The sequence below is a fragment of the Heterocephalus glaber genome, unplaced genomic scaffold (assembly GCF_053883595.1).
Source record: "Heterocephalus glaber isolate CG9 unplaced genomic scaffold, H.glaber_assembly_v1.0 deba00000594, whole genome shotgun sequence".
NCBI lineage: Eukaryota > Metazoa > Chordata > Mammalia > Rodentia > Bathyergidae > Heterocephalus > Heterocephalus glaber.
The window spans coordinates 14,099,699-14,119,676 of NW_028258151.1; the positions used below are offsets into that span (position 1 = coordinate 14,099,699).

General features: G+C 57.5%; 1 protein-coding gene across 2 annotated transcripts; it reads left to right on the plus strand.

Annotated features, from left to right (window-relative positions):
• Positions 1 to 2,274: 2,274 nt before the first annotated feature.
• On the plus strand, positions 2,275 to 19,241 carry Plcb3 (phospholipase C beta 3). Of its 2 annotated transcripts, XM_004852524.4 has the most exons (32): positions 2,275 to 2,504; positions 5,777 to 5,854; positions 6,068 to 6,136; positions 6,220 to 6,360; positions 6,541 to 6,620; positions 6,712 to 6,765; positions 6,858 to 6,933; positions 7,023 to 7,123; positions 7,696 to 7,862; positions 7,934 to 8,080; positions 9,134 to 9,374; positions 9,610 to 9,694; positions 9,777 to 9,954; positions 10,729 to 10,934; positions 11,796 to 11,892; positions 11,973 to 12,057; positions 12,334 to 12,458; positions 12,776 to 12,930; positions 13,014 to 13,175; positions 13,765 to 13,864; positions 13,950 to 14,054; positions 14,188 to 14,279; positions 15,811 to 15,964; positions 16,045 to 16,080; positions 16,180 to 16,354; positions 16,701 to 16,848; positions 16,936 to 17,012; positions 17,118 to 17,207; positions 17,298 to 17,355; positions 17,745 to 17,831; positions 17,913 to 18,132; positions 19,068 to 19,241. In XM_004852524.4, the coding sequence occupies exons 1-31, from the start codon at positions 2,406 to 2,408 to the stop codon at positions 18,114 to 18,116; spliced, it is 3,672 nt and encodes a 1,223-aa protein (XP_004852581.1). In that variant the 5' UTR covers positions 2,275 to 2,405; the 3' UTR covers positions 18,117 to 18,132; positions 19,068 to 19,241. The 2 variants fall into 2 exon arrangements, with proteins under 2 accessions (XP_004852581.1, XP_004852580.1); XM_004852523.3 differs by lacking the exon at positions 19,068 to 19,241 and having other exon boundaries at positions 17,913 to 18,479.
• The last annotated feature ends 737 nt before the right edge of the window (positions 19,242 to 19,978 follow it).

The window sequence follows — 19,978 nt, forward strand, 5'->3', positions numbered from 1 at the left end:
GCACACCCAAATTCCTGGGGCCAACTCCCCTGACCATCCAGTGCCTTCCCATGGCACTCACCCCAAGAACAGGGTACAGATGGCATGCTGGCTCGAAGCCTTGGAGGTGGGGCTGCTCCCTCCAAGAGCCTTAGTCTTGGAGTGGAAGGCCTGGGTTCAGATCCTGCCTCTGCCCAGTAGCTGGGCCCAGAGCTCACTGCATAGCAGCGCCTACCTCCCAGGCTTTGTTCTTCCTCCTGGACCCTCCTGGGACTGAAGTGTGTGGCGCTGCTCCTCAGCCTTCCAGCTTCAGGCTGTGGCTCCTGAGCCCCACCCTCCCAAGTCCTGGCCCCCTCCCACTAGAATGTGGCTAAGGCCCTGGAGAGGATCCCGTGGGCCACAAGCACTCCCTTAATCGAGGGTAGAGGCCGGAAGGGCTGCCTTCCTTCCACCATTACTGCTTGCCGAGAAACCCCATTACCATTAACAAGGCTAGGAGAAAAGTGTCCAAGGAGGAAGAAGCCCTCTAATGGGGGTGCTGCCTTGGCCTCAGGAGACATGGGGGTGGAAGGAAAAAGAGTCCCAAGCCCAGTCAACAGGCTACCCGCCTGTTTTCCAAGGAGCTGCTGCCTAATGCTTCTATGAAGTTCCTGTGTCTGAGGCTGAGGGTCCAAGATTCAGACCCACTCAACTCAGACCCTGGCTGTGGCTGGAAAGGTCCCCTGTCTTGGGGCTGGCTGGTGCTCTTTCCTTTCCCCCTCATGACACCATAGCTTTCCTCATGTCAGACTGTGTGTATGTGTGGGTGTGTGTGGGGGGGATGGAGTTCTCCCACCTATTTGCTTATTTCATCTTCTGCCAACTGCTAGCTTCTGGACAAGGAGACTAAGGCACAGAAAACACATTGTGCCATCAGCAAGTGCTGGATTTGAAGCCAGGCCTGTAGGAGCAGAGGCCAACCTTTCCCCTGCCCGACTGTGTTCTTCCAATGAGATCTGGTGGTCCCTGGGTCTCTGAGGGGTATGCCTCTGCCCTGGTGAGAGAAGACAGGGATCACAGGTCCTGTCTCCCCAACTGTCTCAAGCACAGGAAATGGAGACAGAAAGTCAGAAGGTTGAAATCCTCCTAACAAGTTGTATGACTTTGGGCAAGTCCCTTCCCCTTTCTGGGCCTCAAGTGTACATAATAATCACACCCCACAGTGCCAGGGCCAAATGCAAGCAGAGTCACTAGGTTAGCATTGGATAACAACATGATGGGGATCTGGGAGAAGGCTGAGGTCACAGCACTGCCTGGGAGGGTGTGCGAGCCTGGGGCAAAGGGGCTCAAAGGGCCACTCCTCCTCTGCTGACCCCTCCTCCCCCAGAACCAGCTCCATCTCTTTCTGGGTTTCTAGGTGACTTGGCTGGCCCCTCTGGATGAGTTCTACTTTAAACCTGCAGCTTGCCGCCGCCTCTGTATTGGGGGGGCTCCCACAGGGGCCCCCAGGCAGGAGCCCCCCCAGCCAAGCCCTGCGGGAGGGGCCACAGCCCCCACCCATCCCAGTGCCCATGCGCCTTACCCTCCTCCCAGCACTGGCACACAGATTTCAGGGCACCTGCTGTGGGCCAGGCACTGCTGAGCCCCTCCTTTGGGGACGCCCAGAAGGCTCCTGGCCCCTCTGGGCAAATAACCAGCCTCCTCTTCAAGCACATCTCAGTAGGGAGCCCACAGAGACAGCTGGGGTCACAGGGTCTGCAGCACCAAAGGTGGCCTTCCAGAGCTCACTCAGGGTGCCTGCGTGGCGGGGGGTGGGGTGGGGGTGGGGGTGGGTGGGTGCTGGCGCCCAGCCTTTCAGGGCTGGGACGGGGATGGGCGCCTGCTGATGGGAGGCCCATTAACAGACTAAGTGCTCCGGGGGAGGGGGAGCCGCGCTGCTGCAGTGGTGTAGAAGCAAAGCGAGGGCACAGGATGGAGGTGGCTTTTCCTGCACACAGCTAAAGTGCAGCAGAACCGGGGTGGGACCAGAGTTCTGCTTCCCCTGGTCCAAGTTCTGACCTCCAGTCCCTCGTCCAGTCGGTCTTGAGCAGGTCCCTGGACACTCCGTCCCTACAACTGTATTCAGTAGGCGCAGGGCCCCAAAGAATGGGTTCTTGAAGAGTCCCTCTCACAAGCCCCCACCCAACTCGGGCAGGTAGCCCCGCCCCGTCTGCCTCTGGCTGCAGTCGCCGCCCCGGCCGCTAGGGGGAGCCGACACGAGGTGGGCGGGTCTGGGCGGGGCGGGGGCGGGGCTCGGCGCCCAGTCTCTGGTCGTCCGGGACAGACAAGCGGGCGGGCGCTGACGCCGCGGGGCCGAAGCGGGCCGCGCGGGAGCGCGCGGAGAGAGTGTCGGCGCCGTCGGTCGCCGTCGGGGATCCGGGGGTCCCCGATCTGCTCGTGGGTCTGCTATGGCGGGCGCCAGGCCCGGCGTCCATGCGCTGCAGCTGGAGCCCGCTACTGTGGTGGAGACCCTGCGGCGGGGGAGTAAGTTCATCAAATGGGACGAGGTAAATGTGGCGGCCCCCCGCGGCGCCCAGATCCGGGGACTCCCGGCGCGCTCCGTTCGATGCTGGGGACCCCCACGCCAGCCTCGCCTGGCTACGGCGCCCCCATCCCAGCCCGGCTGCACTCCGGAAACTTGAGTCCCCAGTCGTCCTGGTCATGAAGACTTTGTCCCCCCCACCAACCCCAGTTCCTCAGCTCGGCGAAATTGGCTATCCATACTTTGAGCCCCGGTAAATCCCGCTCCTCATTTTACTTGCTCTTTGCACCCCTCCCTGCCACACTAATTCTAGGTCCCGGACCCTGGCCTGGTCCCCAGATCCCTGCGGCGCTGGACGCCCTGGCGGGCTCAGGGGTCCCTCGTCCTGGGTGGGTGCCACTGCGACCCTGCTGTCCTCGTTGCCGGGCCCTAAGAGAACTTCTCCATTCATCACTTCACCCTCTCTTGGCTTTCGCCCTGTTTCTGGTTCTCAGCCCAGCTCCCGGGTCAGGTGGGAGCACCAAGTCACCCCCTCCCCAGGGAAAAGTACCCCCGTAATGTTCCTCCACCCTTGGAAACTTTGCTCTCCACTCCTTAGCCTTGGGACTTTGAACCCCAATAAATCGTGGCCTCCCCTTTCTACCCCCCCGCTCCTGGTACCTCCCAGATGCTCAGGCCCCCACCTGCCGCACCCCATCTTGGTCCTGTGCCCCACCCACGTTTTCACACTGCCCCCTCCTCTCTCCCCAGGGCCCCTACTTCCCCGGGGCCTCTACCCGGCCAGCGGCCAGAGCTCCCTTGCTGTTCCTCCCGGGGTCAGGCCACAGGCCTGGAAGACGCTGGGCTCCTTTCCGGCTGGGTGGGGCTGAAAGGCGTGGGAGCTGGGGGGAGGGGCTGGGGGCGTGTCCTGGGCGCAGGTGTTCGGGTGAGGGGTACCTTGGCGCCCCCCCCCAGGCCTAGGAGACCCCTTCCTCCAAGGCCAGTCTGAAGGGAAAAGTTCCCCCTTTTCTTTCCCGTGTGATAAACCCAAATAAGGAAGTGGGAACAGGGAGAGGGCCCTGGGGGTGGGGGTGGGGGTTGCTGACCAGGCTTGGGGCTGGAGAGCTAGGGACCAGACCCTGGGGAGGGGCCAAGGAAGCCCTAGGCATAGTACCTTCTGACTTCCCCCTCCTCACAACAATGGGGAACGTAAGCTGGAGGACTGTGTTGGGAATCCCCTGGAGGGGCTGGGACTCCGTGTCAGCACACTGGGATGGAGGACCGTGCATCCCAGCTTTGAGGGCCTCCTGTTCCCTCTGTCCCTAGATCAGTTGCTGTCCTTTGTAAGCGAAGTCTGCAATGGGTGGGGCTGGTGCAATCTCCATTCTCCAGAAGTGGAAACTGAGGCCTGACAAGTGGGCTTAGCTTAGGACCTACTGTGGGGCTGTGGCTGAGCCCAGGACCGTGAACCTGTGGGTACCTTGGTTGGCTCCCTGCTTCCCAGGTCACAGGACACTGTAATGGTACATCCTGTAAATCCTGGCTTCTGTTCTTGTCCTTGGGCAAGCCCTAGCCGTCCTGTGCCTCAGTTTGCTCATGTGTAAAATAGGGATAACACACAGGGTCGTTAGCAGGCTTGGAGCTACTAAATGCTTAGAGCTGCCCCTGGCCCATGGTGGGGACACATGAATGTGAGTTGCTGTACATTTGGTGATGGGATTGTCCACCAGACAGTGAGTAGCAGTTTGGGAGTGACACACAACATGAGGTGGGGGCCTCTTTTGACTGGAGAGGAGTTCCTGTGACCAACTAGCCAGTTGGGTCCTGGCCAAGTCTGAGCCCTTGATGACAGCCCTCTTGAGTCAGAGTCCTCAGTTCCCTAGGATGGCCCTGGGAATGTGCCAGGCACTGGGCACTCTTCAGAAAATGGGGCCGGTGTGCTCTTCTTTCCCTACCCCCTCCAATCACAGGGCTGTTTGGGAAAAGACAGCTCACTGCCCCAGCCCTGGACAATTTGTGCCTCTGTAAGATGGTGTGAGCCTGTAGGACACGAGGGTCCCCTGAGGTGTAAGATGACAGGTGCTGGGCTTGGAGGCAGAATGAAGGGTGGCTGACTAACCATCATGAGGCCGCAGGGGGAAGGGCTGTGGGGCCAGACTTCCAAACCCTCTGGTTTCATCCCACAGATGTCTACTTCTATAATGGGCTCAACTAAGGGGGCTGTCAGGTGAGGGCTCCAACTGTTATGGAGCTCTTGGGGCTTCTGGGAAAACTGAGCCCAGCACAGAGTCAGAGGAGGCCTCCCGGGCAGGTGGGTTAGATTTCATGGGTAGAGAAGTAAATGATTTCCCTTTTTTCTGGTACCAGGATTAAACCCAGGGAATATCTACCACTGAGCTACATGCCTAGACCATTTTACTTTATTTCTGTGGTGCTGGGACTTGAACCCAGGGCTTTTTTTTTTTGGTACCGGGGATCGAACTCAGGTTCTTGCACTTGCACAGTGGTGGCGAAACCACTGAGCTAAATCCCCTGCCCAAGGACTTTCAAACTGAGTACATGTCCAGTGTATTTTTTTTTTTTTTTCCGGTACCAGGGATAGAACTCAGGACCTTGCACTTGCAAGGCAAGCTCGGCACCACTGAGCTAAAGCCCCAGACCCTTTTCTGTATTTTTATTTTATTTTATTTTATTATTATTTTTTTGGTACTGGGGATCAAACTCCAGACCTTGCACTTTTGAGGCTGGTGCCAGAACCACTGAGCTAAATCCCTGGGCCCGTGTATTTTTATTTTTTATTTAAAAGGTTTTTTTTTTGGTACTGGGGATTGAACTCAGGACCTTATGCTTTTGAGGCAGGCAGCAGCACCATTGAGCTAAATCCCCAGTCCCTGTATTTTTACTTTGAAACTGAGTCTCACTAAATTGCCCACAAGGACTTGAACTTTCGATCCCCCTCCCTCAGTGTTGGGATTACAGGGATGCATCACACTGCCTGGTTAGGGGATTTCCTAGCACAGGGAATGATATGGCAAAAGCTGGGAGATGGGGAAAGAATAGGTAGTGACCCATGTGACAGACTCCTGGAGCAAAGGAGGAGAGGCTGGGAGGGATGGGGCCAGTACACTAAATGCCACACTGAGGACCTTGGGCCGTAGACAGCCACAGTGGACCTGTGGGTGCTAGATGAGGCTGGCAGGAACATTGGTATTTCTACACGAGTGACAGCTAGAAGAGTCCAGGGCCCAAGCCTCCTGCAGCTCTCCCTGAACCCTGCTGTAGCCCTCCCTGAACCTTGCTGTCCTGTGCTATCTCCAGGAGACCTCCAGTCGGAACCTGGTGACCCTACGTGTGGACCCCAATGGCTTCTTTTTGTACTGGACAGGACCCAACATGGTGAGGGCAGGTGCTGGTTGGGCCATTACAGGGCCAGGCCCCTCTGCCCTGGGGGTTGGACCCGGCTACTTGCTGATCTCTCCCATGGCTCCCCAGATAGTGCTAAGGGCAGGGGCTGAGGCAGAGGATGCTACTCCAGCCTGGGTGGGGATCCTGGGGGCTTCTACTCTGGCCCTGCAACTGCTCAGCCATCCTAGGGTATGGTTTCCCCAGGAAGTGGACACACTGGACATCAGCTCCATCAGGGACACACGGACGGGACGTTATGCTCGCCTGCCCAAGGTGCATAAGGTGGATGGGACTAAGGGAAGGAGGGGCTCTAGGGGCTAGGATACCCCTCCTCACCCTTGGCTTTTGCTACTCAGGACCCCAAGATCCGGGAAGTGCTTGGTTTTGGGGGTCCTGATACCCGGCTGGAGGAGAAGCTAATGACGGTGGTGGCTGGGCCAGACCCAGTAAACACCACGTTCTTGAACTTCATGGCGGTGCAGGATGACACAATCAAGGTGGGCTGGGGCTGAGGGGCAGCCTGAGGACTCGCTGCCCTGTCACTTACTGAGCACCCACTGTGTTCTAGGCTGTTCTCTGACTTGCTGTGTACCAAACTCCATCCTAGGTGAGGGCTGTGGCAGGGCTGGCCTTGTCTCCCCCCATTTACCTTCTACCCCTGTATGTTGGCTCCCCAGGTCTGGTCTGAGGAGCTGTTTAAGCTGGCTATGAACATCCTGGGTCAGAATGCCTCTCGGAACACCTTCCTTCGGAAAGCGTCAGTCCAGGGCTACCTTGGCATGGGGTGGCAGGTGGGGGGAAATCTTGTGGCCATTCCCAGGATGTGACTTCTGTACCTACCACCCCAGATACACGAAGCTGAAGCTGCAGGTGAACCAGGATGGAAGGATTCCTGTCAAGAAGTGAGCACCCTTTCCCCTCAGCATCTTCTCTCCTGCCCTGACCTTGGTGACCTTTGCCCCCCATTGACCCTGACCCCACTTGCCCGAATCAGCATCCTGAAGATGTTCTCAGCAGACAAGAAGCGGGTGGAGACAGCGCTGGAGTCCTGTGGCCTCAATTTCAATCGGGTATGTGGGGTGGGGTGGGGTGGGGCTGGGGGTTCTCACCCTCTGGGGCTGGATGTCCCAGGTTCTCACCCCTTACTCCTTGCCCCCAGAGTGAGTCCATCCGGCCTGATGAATTTTCCCTGGAAATCTTCGAGCGGTTCCTGAATAAGCTGTGTCTTCGGCCAGACATTGACAAGATCCTGCTGGAGATGTGAGCAGGGCTGGGCCCAGCTCCCGGTTCCCTGTGCTCCTGTGTCTGGTCTCTGCTCTGTGTGCCTCTAGCCTCATGGGGACAGGGGCACTGGTGGGCCAGGTCCCAGAGTACTGGAAGGGGGCAGGATGAGCATAATGTACTTATGCTCTGAGCCACAGATTCTGTGGCCCAGCTGTGGATAGCTCCATGTCAGTCCTTTGCCACAGTTGGTTTATGATATCCAAGTGGCCCAGACTTGTTATGGGACCTGCTTGAGCCTGCATAGCAAGTGAGAGGTGGAGCCAAGACTGGATCTAGGGTCTGGAAACACAGGGTGACAGCTGAGCATGTAGCAGCTTCCAGAGCCCTTGCTAGTGCCATTGCCAGCTCATCTGCTGCCCCAACCATACTGAGAAGTCAGGAGTGTAGATGGGGAAACTGAGGCCCAGAAGGAACAGAGATTTGCCCAGAGTTGCAATATGTGGCTGCTGGAGCCAGGCACCGGCCTCTGACTCCCTGTCACAGGGTGAGGGCTTGGCATGGGGGAGTGTTGGTGAGCCTCCAGCCTTAGCCAGCTTCTGGCCCCTTAGAGGTGCCAAGGGCAAGCCATACCTGACGCTGGAGCAGCTCATGGACTTCATCAACCAGAAGCAAAGGGATCCAAGACTCAATGAAGTGCTGTACCCGCCCCTGCGGCCCTCCCAGGCCCGGCTGCTCATCGAGAAGTATGAACCTAACCAGCAGTTCCTGGAGCGTGGTGAGTGGCAAGCAGCCAGGGGTAGAAAAGGGTGGGAAGGGCCCAACTGACCTGCCACTGCTCCACCTTAGACCAGATGTCTATGGAGGGCTTCAGCCGCTACCTGGGAGGGGAGGAGAATGGCATCCTGCCCCTGGAAGCTCTGGATCTGAGCATGGACATGACACAGCCACTGAGCGCCTACTTCATCAATTCCTCACACAACACCTACCTCACAGGTGAGTGGTGGGGAGCAGTACATACCTGTTCTCTTCTCCTCTGTCCTCTGGCCTGAACTGCCTCCCTCCCTGAGGCATCATTCTTTCACCTCATTTGCTCGTGTGTGGGACAGTGCTGGGGAGGTGGCAGGGGACGAACAATCTGCTCCTGGGAGTGGGGCTTCTCTTGGAACTTGCCCCTTTCGAGGTCAGAAAGCTTCCCTGCAGAGGGCTCGAAATGCATGCAGGAGTGGTGGCGCAAAGGTCTGGGGTAGGAGACCACTTGGTAGTTTAAGGGGCAACTTGGCAAGGCCATGTCTCAAAATAAAAAATGAAAAAGGCTAGGGTGTAGCTCAGTGGTAGAGCACTTGCCTGGCATGTTCAGGGCCATGGGTTCGATCTCCAGCAGGCTCCTCTCCCCCGTGAAAGAGAAGAAGTAAGAAAGGAGGCCAGAGAGGAAGGTGGGGTCTGAGCTGGAGCAGGTGTGTGGTGAGAGAGGGGGCATGGAAGGTTTGTGGGCTCCTGAGTAGGAGAGGCATTTTCGAGGGCAGCAAGTGGAAGGGGATGTGATCTGGTATGCCTGCAGAAGGCTGTGGCCAGGTACTCTGTGGGGATTGAATCGGAGGGAGGGGCCTGTGGTCCCCCAGACAGCAAATGGTAAGGCTGTTCCAGGGCAGAGGCTGGTGGCAGGAGTGAAGACAGGGAGGCATAGATTGGTACAGCCTTGGGGGCTATGCTGGGTGTCAGGCATGACTCCCACAGATCTGGCTTGTGAGGCAGGATGGTGGTAGGGAGAGAGGATGAGAGAAGATAGCCCTAGAGGAGGGATCAGGCTAACCCAGGCTGCCAGATGCCTGCTATGTGCCCACTTAGATGGACATGGGTGAGGGCAGAACCTAGGCCTTGCCCTGGGAGAGACAGTGCTGGCTCCGTAGAGCTGGCCAGTATGTGCCAGTGCTGGACTGGGCTGCCACAGGGGCCTCTGTGTCCCCAGTGTGGCCTGGTTCAGTGTGGAGTGGGAGTGGTGAGGGGCTGGGCAGGCAGGTGGCTGTGGTGACACAGTCTCATCCCCAGCGGGGCAGCTGGCCGGGACCTCGTCGGTGGAGATGTACCGCCAGGCGCTGCTGTGGGGCTGCCGCTGTGTGGAGCTGGATGTGTGGAAGGGAAGGCCACCCGAGGAGGAGCCCTTCATCACCCATGGCTTCACCATGACCACTGAGGTGCCACTGCGTGACGTACTCGAGGCTATTGCCGAGACTGCCTTCAAGACCTCACCCTACCCCGTCATCCTCTCCTTCGAGAACCATGTGGACTCGTAAGTGGCTCCTGGCTCGGGGACCCCATCTTCAGGCCCTCTGACCTGCAATGCCTGTAATGGAAATCTCTAATATGAATGCCTCTGGTGGTGGTCCCCGAGGACCCCAGAGATGACCCTTCCTCTGTGCTCTCATGACCTCTGACCCTGGGAACTGGCACCCACCTTGTGGGCCTCTTCCCTGTCCTGCCTCAGCTCCCTCCAGGAACTCTGACCTCTGACCTTGGCCTTACAGGGCAAAGCAGCAGGCCAAGATGGCCGAGTACTGCCGCTCCATCTTTGGGGATGCACTGCTTATTGACCCACTGGATAAGTACCCGGTATGGGGGCTTGGAGCTGAGGCAGGGCCCATGGGGTGTGAAGGGTGCCATGGAAAGCCCTGACCTGTCTATGCGCACCCAGCTGGCTTCGGGCATCCCCCTGCCCAGCCCCCAGGAGCTGATGGGCCGCATCCTGGTGAAGAACAAGAAGCGGCACCGACCCAGCACGACTTACTCTGTGCGCAAGCGGCCACTGGAGCAGAGCAACTCAGCCCTAAGTGAGAGCTCCGCTGCTACCGAGCCCTCTTCTCCTCAGCTAGGTAAGGCCTGGCTCTACCTTTAGCCTAGATCCTGACCCTGGATCACCTTTTGCCCTTACCTCCTGGCACAGCACCACTGCAGCCCAAACCCCCTGCTTTACTGAGCCCGTCCTGACCCAGATCTCCCTCCTCCCAGCCACTCACCACCACTCACCTGGGCATGGGACCTCCCACCAAACCAAGCTGTGCCCCAACAAGATTTAGTTTTGTCCAACTCCTGACCCCTCGTGCTTGGCCTCCTACTCCACACAGTCTTCCTTGAAGCTAGGTTAGGGCTCTGAACTCTGACCTCAACAAAGCACATCCTTATGCTTTTGCATGTGACCCTCAGAACCTCCACTGACTCCAGCCACCCAGTTGGCTATAATTTTAGCTAACCTTTGCCCTGTCACTTTACTGGGGGACCCCTGACTTCTTACTTTACTGAGTTCCCCTCTCTGTGTCTATGACCAACCCAGACCTGTAACCTATCTTGACATTCTTTGTCCCTGCTATTAAGGCTGTTGTACCCCAATTCCTGACTTCTCACCTTTCTGTGCCACCCAGCCTATCTCCCTGAATATAACTCCAGGCCTTCACCTTTGACCTGTGACTCCTCTGAACTCATCAGCTTTAATGCTTTCTGACCCCTGACCTCTGACCTCTCCCCAGACTGCACTACCTAGAGTATTCCTTCACTTCCCCACTGAGTTGCCCCTCCACACACTCAGCACAACCTCCAGGCTTCCTGAGCATTGGTCTGTGGTCCTGACCTCTAACCCCTGCTCTCTACAGGGTCCCCCAGCTCTGACAGCTGCCCAGGCCTGAGCAATGGGGAAGAAGTGGGGCTTGAGAAGCCCAGCCTGGAGCCCCGGAAGTCTCTAGGTGAAGAGAGCCTGAACCGGGGCTCAGATGTTCTTGGGCCTGCTGACCGTGAGGAGGAGGATGAGGAGGAGGAGGAGGAAGAACAAACAGATCCCAAAAAGCCAACTACAGATGAGGTCAGAGCCACATGCGGGCAAGTAGGAGGAGGTTTGCTGAGCACCCACTCTGTGTCAGGCATGGTGCTATGTAATGGGTCTGGCTGTGAACAAGACAGGCATCATCCCTGACTTCCTAGAGTTTAGTATATGTGTGCAGGGCTTGGGAGGTTTTTCTCAGTAAACAGGCCTGGAAATGAGTGTACAATTATACTCATGACATGGGTAAGGGAGGTTGGGGACAGCATGTACAAAGGACCTGAGGCAGGGACAGAGTGCAAGAAGAGGGGCCAGTGCAAAAAGAGGGTGTGTAGCTGGGGATTTAGCTCAGTGGTGCCGTCACCTGCTTTGTAAGCACAGGGTCCTGAGTTTGATCCCCGGTACCAAAAAAAAAAAGAGGGTGTATTGTGGGGAATGTTAAGAAGTGGAAATGGCAGAAAAGGTCAGTCTGATAGATTTGAGAAGAGTGCAGAGCAGGGAGGGCATGGACAGGGATGGCCAGAGCTCCCAACAAAGTAGCTGAGTTGAGAGCAGATGGCAAGGGGATGGTGACTAGAAGGAGTGGCTGGGAATGGAAATCTGAGCTCATGTACATGTGAGTAACTGAACTACCGGGGTTGCCTGAGAGGTTCCAGCTTTGAGGGTCAGAAGGGGAGTGGCAGGGAGGCAAGAGTAAAACCAGGAGGCAAGGGTGCAGGGCATGTGGTGCAGTTGGAAGGCTGGAGGGGCTCCCAGGGCAGGGGACAGCAGAATTGTCTGGGCCATGGGGATGATGGGGTCCTGCAGAAAGCTGGTGGGCTTGCGACTGTAGGGATGGCACCTCCTTTGTGGGGACAAGCTAGGGAATGTCCAGTGTGTTTGACCCTGGGCTTGGGGTCCCAGGGCACAGCCAGCAGTGAGGTCAACGCCACTGAGGAGATGTCAACTCTTGTCAACTATGTTGAGCCCGTCAAGTTCAAGTCTTTTGAGGCTGCTCGCAGTGAGTGAGGTGGGTGATGGGTGGGAGACAGCCCTGCCTGGCCCTGCTGGGCCTGATAACCTCACTCTGCTGCTTGCCAGAAAGGAACAAGTGCTTTGAGATGTCCTCCTTTGTGGAGACCAAAGCCATGGAGCAGCTGACCAAGAGCCCCATGGAGTTTGTGGAGTATCCTACCAGGCGCTGTGGGCTGGAGCAGGGGAGCTTTTAGGTGGTCCCGGTTTCTAGTGCTGCTGGAACCTGTGCAGGGGCCTGGCACACGGCACCCAGGCGTGGGGTTTGGGCGGGTCTGGACTGTCACAGGGCATGGGCAGGAGAGAAGTGGGGTTCAGCAGAAATTTGCTGGGGGAAGGGGGTTCCCAGGAAGGTGGGGCTTGAGCGGGAGTGGGAGACTGACTGAGGGCGGGTGCTGGTACCTTGTGTGGCCCTGACTGCCAACCTCAGATACAATAAGCAGCAGCTCAGCCGCATCTACCCCAAGGGCACCCGTGTGGACTCTTCCAACTACATGCCCCAGCTCTTCTGGAATGTGGGCTGCCAGCTCGTGGCACTGAACTTCCAGACCCTGGGTGAGCCCTGACCTACCTGAGCCTGACCCTGGCCCTCCTCCATCCCATCTTACTGACTTGATCCATGATTGGGCGGGCTACTCTTGCCTGAACAGCCCTCTGACCTCTCTAATCCCAGATCCTGAACTCAGGCCTGGATGAGCCCCAGTGAGACCCCTCACCTATTTGATCTTTCCTGAGTTTCCTCTCCTAACACTGGACCTTGAACTCCTGGCCCCTAGTAATCCCTGGTCCTTCTCCCTGTGGCGCTGCCCTGTCTGCTTACCGATCTCACTCAACCTGCTGACTGACCCTTGCCCTGCCTGTCTTGCCCCCAGACTTACCAATGCAGCTCAATGCAGGTGTGTTTGAGTACAATGGGCACAGTGGGTACCTGCTGAAGCCTGAGTTCATGCGGCGACCGGACAAATCCTTTGACCCCTTCACGGAAGTTATTGTGGATGGCATTGTGGCCAATGCCTTGCGGGTCAAGGTGGGACTGGAAAGATCTGGGCCAGGGTGTCCTGGGGGCAGGACTCTGAGCAGCTGCTGAGCCTCCTTGGCCCACCTGCACAGGTGATCTCGGGGCAGTTCCTGTCCGACAGGAAGGTGGGCATCTACGTGGAGGTGGACATGTTCGGACTTCCTATTGATACACGGCGCAAATACCGCACTCGGACGTCTCAGGGAAACTCCTTCAACCCTGTCTGGGACGAGGAGATCTTTGAGTTCCCCAAGGTAAGCTAGGGCCTATACCAGCCCAGACCTGCCTGGCTTCTCAGGTGGGTGACAGGAACCAGGTACACTGTGGCTGGTGGTGGTGGTGGGTCAAAGGACCTCCCAGGCCCTGTGTGTCCCAGAGTCAGGGTTCCCTGCCGTCTGTTGCATGAACTAAGAGGAGGCAGAAAGGGAAGCATGCAAGAGGGCCTGTCGCCCCCCCAGTGGGGAGTGGACATTAACCTGCCCTGACTCGGAGGCTGGAAGTACTTGCCAGGAACTGAAAGCCCCAGCATGTGCCGCTCTTGCCTCCACAGTCACATGGGGACTGAGTCTCTACTTCTGACTTAGGCTTGGGCTGCCCTCAGTCCCCAACTCTCAGCTCATTCTATAGTTTCTAAGCTGACAATAAACTGACTTGTCACCTGGTGGCCTTGTCTGCCTTTGCTCATGGCTCAAGGCCTTATGGCTACTGGTCACCATTGGGTCAGGCTGTGGAAGTATGGGTCAGCTAAATGGTGAGAGTGGCCAGTGGTCAGCTTGTCCAAGGATGGCATGGTAGCCCAGTGGCCATGTGTCCACTCCGTGGCTCAGTGGTCTGGGCCCACAGGTGGTGCTACCCACGCTGGCTTCACTTCGCATTGCAGCCTTTGAGGAGGGCGGCAAGTTTGTGGGACACCGGATCCTGCCTGTCTCTGCTATCCGCTCAGGTGAGGCCATGGTGGGCTCTGATCAGCACTGGGGCAGTGTGTGTGGACATGGCCGGGCCGAGTGACCTCTCCTCCTGCCGCCCAGGGTACCACTATGTCTGCTTGCGCAACGAGGCCAACCAGCCACTGTGCTTGCCGGCCCTGCTCATCTACACTGAGGCCTCGGACTACATCCCGGGTGACCGCCAGGGTGAGCCAATGTTGGCCTGGCAGGGCCAGGCTAAGGAGGATGGGCACAGGGATGGATGGTTCTTTAGTCCTTCAGCTGAAGGAGGGTATAGCCTGAGGGCTTCTGTCTGAGCCCTGGCCTTCTGCTCCCCCAGACTATGCAGAGGCCCTGATCAACCCCATCAAGCATGTCAGCCTAATGGACCAGCGGGCCAAGCAGCTGGCTGCCCTCATTGGGGAGAGTGAGGTGAGCCCCGGTGGCAGAGGGATCAGGCCTCGGAGGTGGGCAGGGGTCCAGCTTGCCTTGGTCCTTGGGCCAAGAGATGTGGCTGCTGTGGCTGTGATTGTGGGTGGGGTGGCAGGGCTGACTGGGGCAGGGCTCTGGCAGAGAAAGGCCCTGTGGCCTTCTACCCTCTGCTGTCTACATCTTACTGGCCTTCCAGCTCAGCCATCTGGTTTCCCTCTCCAAGCTGAGTTGGTCAGTACCCTTCTCATCCCTCCCTTTGCCTGCTGGACAGCCTATCTGCTTTTTAAATTCTGTCTTGCCCGAACCAGACAGTGAAGCCAAGTAAATAGCAAGTGCCAATTCTCTGCCAGACCTGGTGTGAGCTCTTTTCACCTCCTTGGCTCATCGAATCCTCCCAACCCCCAGTTTTGTCCCCCTGTCCCCAGAGCAGAGATGGACAGGAGGCAGCAGTTGCTGTGTAAGACTGCTCAGGCTAAATGGCCTGATTGCGCTTTTAGCCCTCATTCCTGGCTTCTTAATGCTGGGCTTGTCTGTCACACTGCTTTATACAGGGACTTCTGATCACTTGCTCAGGAGCAGGTGTAGGATTTGTGTGTTTTTTGTTTTGTTTTTTTGAGACAGGGTCTTGCTTTGTAGCTCAGAGTTCAGGCTGGCCTTGAACTTACTATGTAGCCCAGGCTGACCTTGAACTAGAGGCAATCTTTCTGCCCCAGCCTTCAGAGTGCTGGGATTATAGGCATGCACCATCATGCCTGGCTCCATTTTGTTGTTTTGTTTTGGTGGAGCTGGGAATTGAACCCACAGCCTCATGAACTCTGGGCAACTGCTCTATCACTTAGCTACATCCCCAGCCCCAGCTGTAGGATCTTAAAGAAATAGAAACCATATTCCCTGGAGAGACCTTCCAGTCAGATCTGGACTGGAATTTCTCCAGCTTCAAGTAGGGTCAAAGCCGGGGGGTTCTAGGTTCCTTTGCCAGGGTAGTTTGAGGCCATGGAAGCCTTTCAAACATGGGCACCTGACAGCCATGAGGAGCGGTGACTTCTGTGGGGAGGAGCAGGAGCAGAGGTTCTGCCGCACACCCAGAGCCAGTCCCTATGGGGCCTGTGGCGGGCAGGTTAGAGACAGCAGCAATTAGAGCTGTGCGGCGCTATTAGCAGGAGAGGCTGGTGCCCACTCCATGGCTACTTCCTTTGCTGATTTAATCAGGAGCTGAGCAGGGAGGAGGAGCAGTGACTGGAGGCTGGGTTGGCAGCCCACAGATAGGAGGATTCTCAGAACCATCTGCGGGTTCCTGAGCCCATGCCATGGGCCTGGTGCCAGACTATTCCCTCCCTGGGGTGGACAAGGTTTAGGGGTCCTTATTCTGTACCTCTTCACAGAAGAGGGTGGGTGAACAAGTGGTCCTGTGGGTGTCACAGAAGAGGAGACTGAGGAGGTGACAGGTGAGGGGCAGCTCTGGGAGACTGGGCATGGATGGCCTGGAAAAAATGGCTTCTCTAGAAAGACCATTCTCCTTTCTCCCCCACAGGCTCAGGCTGGCACAGAGGCATGTCCGGAGGCCCAGTCCCAGCAGCTGGGCTCCCAGCCACCCTCAAACCCTCCACCTAGCCTGCTGGACACCTCCCCACGCCGGCCCCCTGGATTGACCACCTCCCCCACAAGCACATCTCTCAGCAGCCCAGGTAGGGGGCAGCCTGGGGGGTTGGTCTGAGGGGCGTGGCTCCCACCATGCCACCCCCTTCTCACTGTGGCCTGTTCTCAGGGCAGCGGGATGATTTCATTGCCAGCATCCTCTCAGGTAGGGTCAGGGGCTGCTCAGGGCAGGGTGGCCACCTAGATGGCAGCTGTCCCAGTCCAGCCCACCCACTTCAACCCTTGCCTTTGCTCTGGCTCACAGAGGTGGCTCCCACTGCCCTGGGCGAGCTTCGAGGCCACAAGGCTTTGGCAAAGCTCCGGAGCCGGCAAGAGCGAGACCTGAGGGAGCTATGCAAAAAGCATCAGCGGAAGGCGATTGCCCTGACCCGCCGCCTGCTCGAGAGCCTGGCCCAGGCCCAACACGCACCTGGTGCCCTGTGAGTATCCTGTGGCCACTGACAAGAATGATGGAGGATGTGTGTACACATGGGTTCCATGCACAGTGGGCCTGCAGACAGGGCCAGGGGCTGTTCCAGGGGGAGTGTTTGGTGTAGGGAAGGCAGAAGCTTCCCAAACTGTGCTCACTCTTTACTTTGGGAATGATGCCTCTTTTGAAGTTCTCCACAAGAAGCATTTGTCAAAACAGGACCCCACGATCTGGGTGGAACTAACAGTGCAGGGCCTAATGGTTTGCATGACAGATCTCACCTGCAGAAGAGTACCCTGCCCCCTCTGCTTTCCCACACAAGGGACCCAGCATCACCCAGAAGGTTCTCTCCATAGGGGTGGGGCCGCTGACTTGGAGGACATGGAGGAGGAGGAGGTGAAGCAGTACAGAGAATTCCAGAACAGGCAGGTGCAGAGCCTGCTGGAACTAAGGGAGGCCCACGCAGATGTGGAGGCTGAGCGGAGGCTGGAGCACCTGAGACAGGTGGGGAGCACGGTGGCCAGGGAGCCAAGGATGCTATCATGTGGAGGCATCAGTCCTCTGGTACCCACTGGCTGCCTGTGTCCCCAGACTCAGCAGCGACTCAGAGAGATCGTACTGGAGGCACACACAACTCAGTTCAAGCGGCTGAAGGAGACGAATGAGAGGTGAAGGCCAAGGATCTTATGTGGGTGGTGCAGGGATTCCTGGTACCAGAAGGATAGGGGCCCCAGTCCTGTCCCTGACGCCTGTTCTTCTACCCCCCTCTCCAGAGAGAAGAAGGAGCTACAGAAGATCCTGGATAGGAAGCGCCACAACAGTATCTCAGAAGCTAAGACGAGGGAGAAACATAAGAAGGAGGCGTAAGGGTGTTAGAGCTGGGAGCCATGTGGGTGCTGGGGAGGCAGGGCGGTGCCTGGGCCCTGAGCCCACCTTGCCTTGCTCCTGTACAGGGAACTGACGGAGATTAACCGGCGGCACATCACCGAGTCAGTCAATGCCATCCGTCGGGTGAGTAAGGTTCCTGGGACACCCTGGTCCACCCCTGGTTTTTCATTCATCAGAAACCCACCTCCTGGGCCAGGGATTTAGCTCAGTGGCACCGAGACTGCCTCGCAAGGGCAAGGTCCTGAGTTCAATCCCCAGTACTGAAAAGAAAACCAACACACCCCCAACCCTGGAAAAAGAAACCCACCTCCTTGCTGTCTGGGCTGGAGCCATATTGTCCCAAAAGGCTTCTAGAGTCTTCCCTCTGGGCCTTAAAGGACCAGTGCCCTGTGGCTTTGGAGTCCTTGGGCCTGGTCTTTCAACCCTGGGAGCCTTCACCCACCTGGTTTTTGTGCCCAGCCAGAGCCCCAAGGCCATGGCCCCTTCAGCTGAGCCCTTGCTTGCCCTCACAGCTGGAGGAGGCCCAAAAGCAGCGGCATGACCGCCTGGTGGCTGGGCAGCAGCAGGTCCTACAGCAGCTGGCAGAAGAGGAGCCTAAAGTGAGGCCACGGAGGAGGTGGGCTGGTGGGTGCTGAGTGGCCTGAGTGTCACTCCCTGTGACACCTGTCCTCTTCCCACAGCTGCTGGCCCAGCTGACCCAGGAGTGTCAGGAGCAGCGGGCGAGGCTGCCCCAGGAGATCCGCCGGAGCCTGCTGGGCGAGATGCCCGAGGGGCTGGCGGATGGATCCCTGGTGGCCTGTGCCAGTAATGGTCATGCACCCGGGAGCAGTGGGCACCTATCTGGTGCTGACTCTGAGAGCCAGGAGGAGAACACGCAGCTCTGAACTGGCTGAGCAAGAGGTGGCCACCAGGGTGGGCACTGGGCAGAGGGCAGCAGAAGACACTAATGCTTTTTTTTTTTTTAACTTTTGACCTTTAGAAATTTTATTTTTTTAAACCTAGGGCAATGCCCCACTAACTCCCTTCATCTTCCTGGGGCCTCCTTACCTCCTTCTTAACTTTATCCTAGAGAAAGGCCTGGTCTGGGCCTCGCCCTCCATGAAACCCATATCCCAGATGGCCATTGTTTCCTTCACTTCCCAGGGAGTACTGGGTGGAGACTTGGAACTCTGGGAAGTCTGGGTCACACTCTTTCTTTGTCCATTGGGATTTTTTTTTTTAACCTGAATAAAAGTGGATATCAGGGACCCTGTGTGCAGTGTGGTTTGGAGAGGACTGTGGGTCCTAGGTTTGGCTCTGCCATTTCCTAAGGGTCCTCAGCTTCTTCATCTATAAAATGGGCTGTGGGGTTGTGGTCAGAGCCCCAGCCAAGTGTTGCTGGCTTTGAACTTGACCATCTTGCCCAGAACCTGCAGTGACCTTTCTCACCGCCACAGGAGGCTCTGGACAATCCTGGGCCTTTCTGCTTCTCTGCCCTCTATCCCCAGTTTGGTGTCCAGGTTTCCCCTTCCCCAGTACTTTCCTCCCCCAGGCTCTCCCTGTCCCCTCATCACAGAGGCACAGGCTGCTTCAGGAAGCCTTCCCTGCCCCCCTTCCTGTTGCCTGATATGACCCAAACACCCAGCATCTTCCGCCGGGGCTACTCTGGGCCCTACACAGGCAGCTGACCATTGGGGATGGACAGCTGGGTGGAGCTGGCCTTCAGAGATAGATGGGATGGGGCCCTGCCTATGACCCCTGGGAGAAGGGAAGCATGTAGTCCCCGACCTGGCAGGGGCAGGGACACCTTGTATCCCCCTAATCCCTGTGAGGGAGATGTTCTGCCTCTTTTACAGATGAAGAAACAGGTCCTGAGTGGAAGTTACAAGTGCTGGGCAACAACTGACTGGAGATATCCTAACCCGGAGGCAGGGCAGCCTGGACCTTCTATGGCCCACTGTCTTCAGCCAGCCTAGAGGACCTGCTCCATGCTCTGGACCAACGTGGAGCCACAGAGACCCCCACAGTAGGGGTGCAAGGGTGCGGCCACTCTGAAGCAGGGTCAGGCTGGCACCTCTTCAAGGCCTCTCCCTGCTTCCTGTCCCTTCCTAGGCTGGCGGCTCCCTCCTCCAGAGGAAGGCAACCTCTTATCTGCACTTATCTCCTGCCAATAGAGTGTTTGCTTTGCTTTGTTTTTGCTGCAGCCTCAGGCAAACAGATGAGGTGGAGAGGCCAGAGAAATAGGGTGGCCAGAGCAGGGCCTTCCCAGGGCTGGGACCTCTGCCCTGGGGCCTTCCTCAGAGTCCAATACCATTCCCAGGCCTTTCTCTGCCTGTAAGACTTCTTCCTTTCCCCAAATCTGCTGGCTTAGCCCCCCAGCAGCAACTCTCATTTCTCTGACTGGCCAAGTTCCATTTGCCCAAACACTCTAAGTTGGTTCTGGGTCCTCAAAACCCAGCTTAACTCCAAACTCTCGGCAGTGCCCTGTGAGGCCCTCAGAATCCTAGCCCTTGCTGTCTCATATCCCTCCCTGGGTCCACTCTGACTCTGCAGGCATCACGGTCCCAGCCCCCACCCCACCTTTTCTGTCAGGTAACTACTCAAGGTTACCACCTCCCTGCCTCCCCTATTCCAGGCAGTATCGAAGTTCATCTGTATCCTAAGCACAAAGTACTGGCAGGGCCTAACCGGGCGCCAATAAATCTTTTGGAACTGTGCTTCGAGGCCTGCTCTAGGTCCCCGTGCAGTCTCCCTGTTCCCTAGCGAT

What these genes read in the sequence shown, in the direction of transcription:
- Plcb3 (XM_004852524.4), top strand. Translation starts at nt 2,406, where the DNA reads ATGGCGGGCGCCAGGCCCGGCGTCCATGCGCTGCAGCTGGAGCCCGCT. An exon ending in CACATCTCTCAGCAGCCCAG is followed by an intron (nt 15,965 to 16,044) that starts GTAGGGGGCAGC and finishes GCCTGTTCTCAG; the next exon opens with GGCAGCGGGATGATTTCATT. An exon ending in TGGCAGAAGAGGAGCCTAAA is followed by an intron (nt 17,832 to 17,912) that starts GTGAGGCCACGG and finishes CTCTTCCCACAG; the next exon opens with CTGCTGGCCCAGCTGACCCA.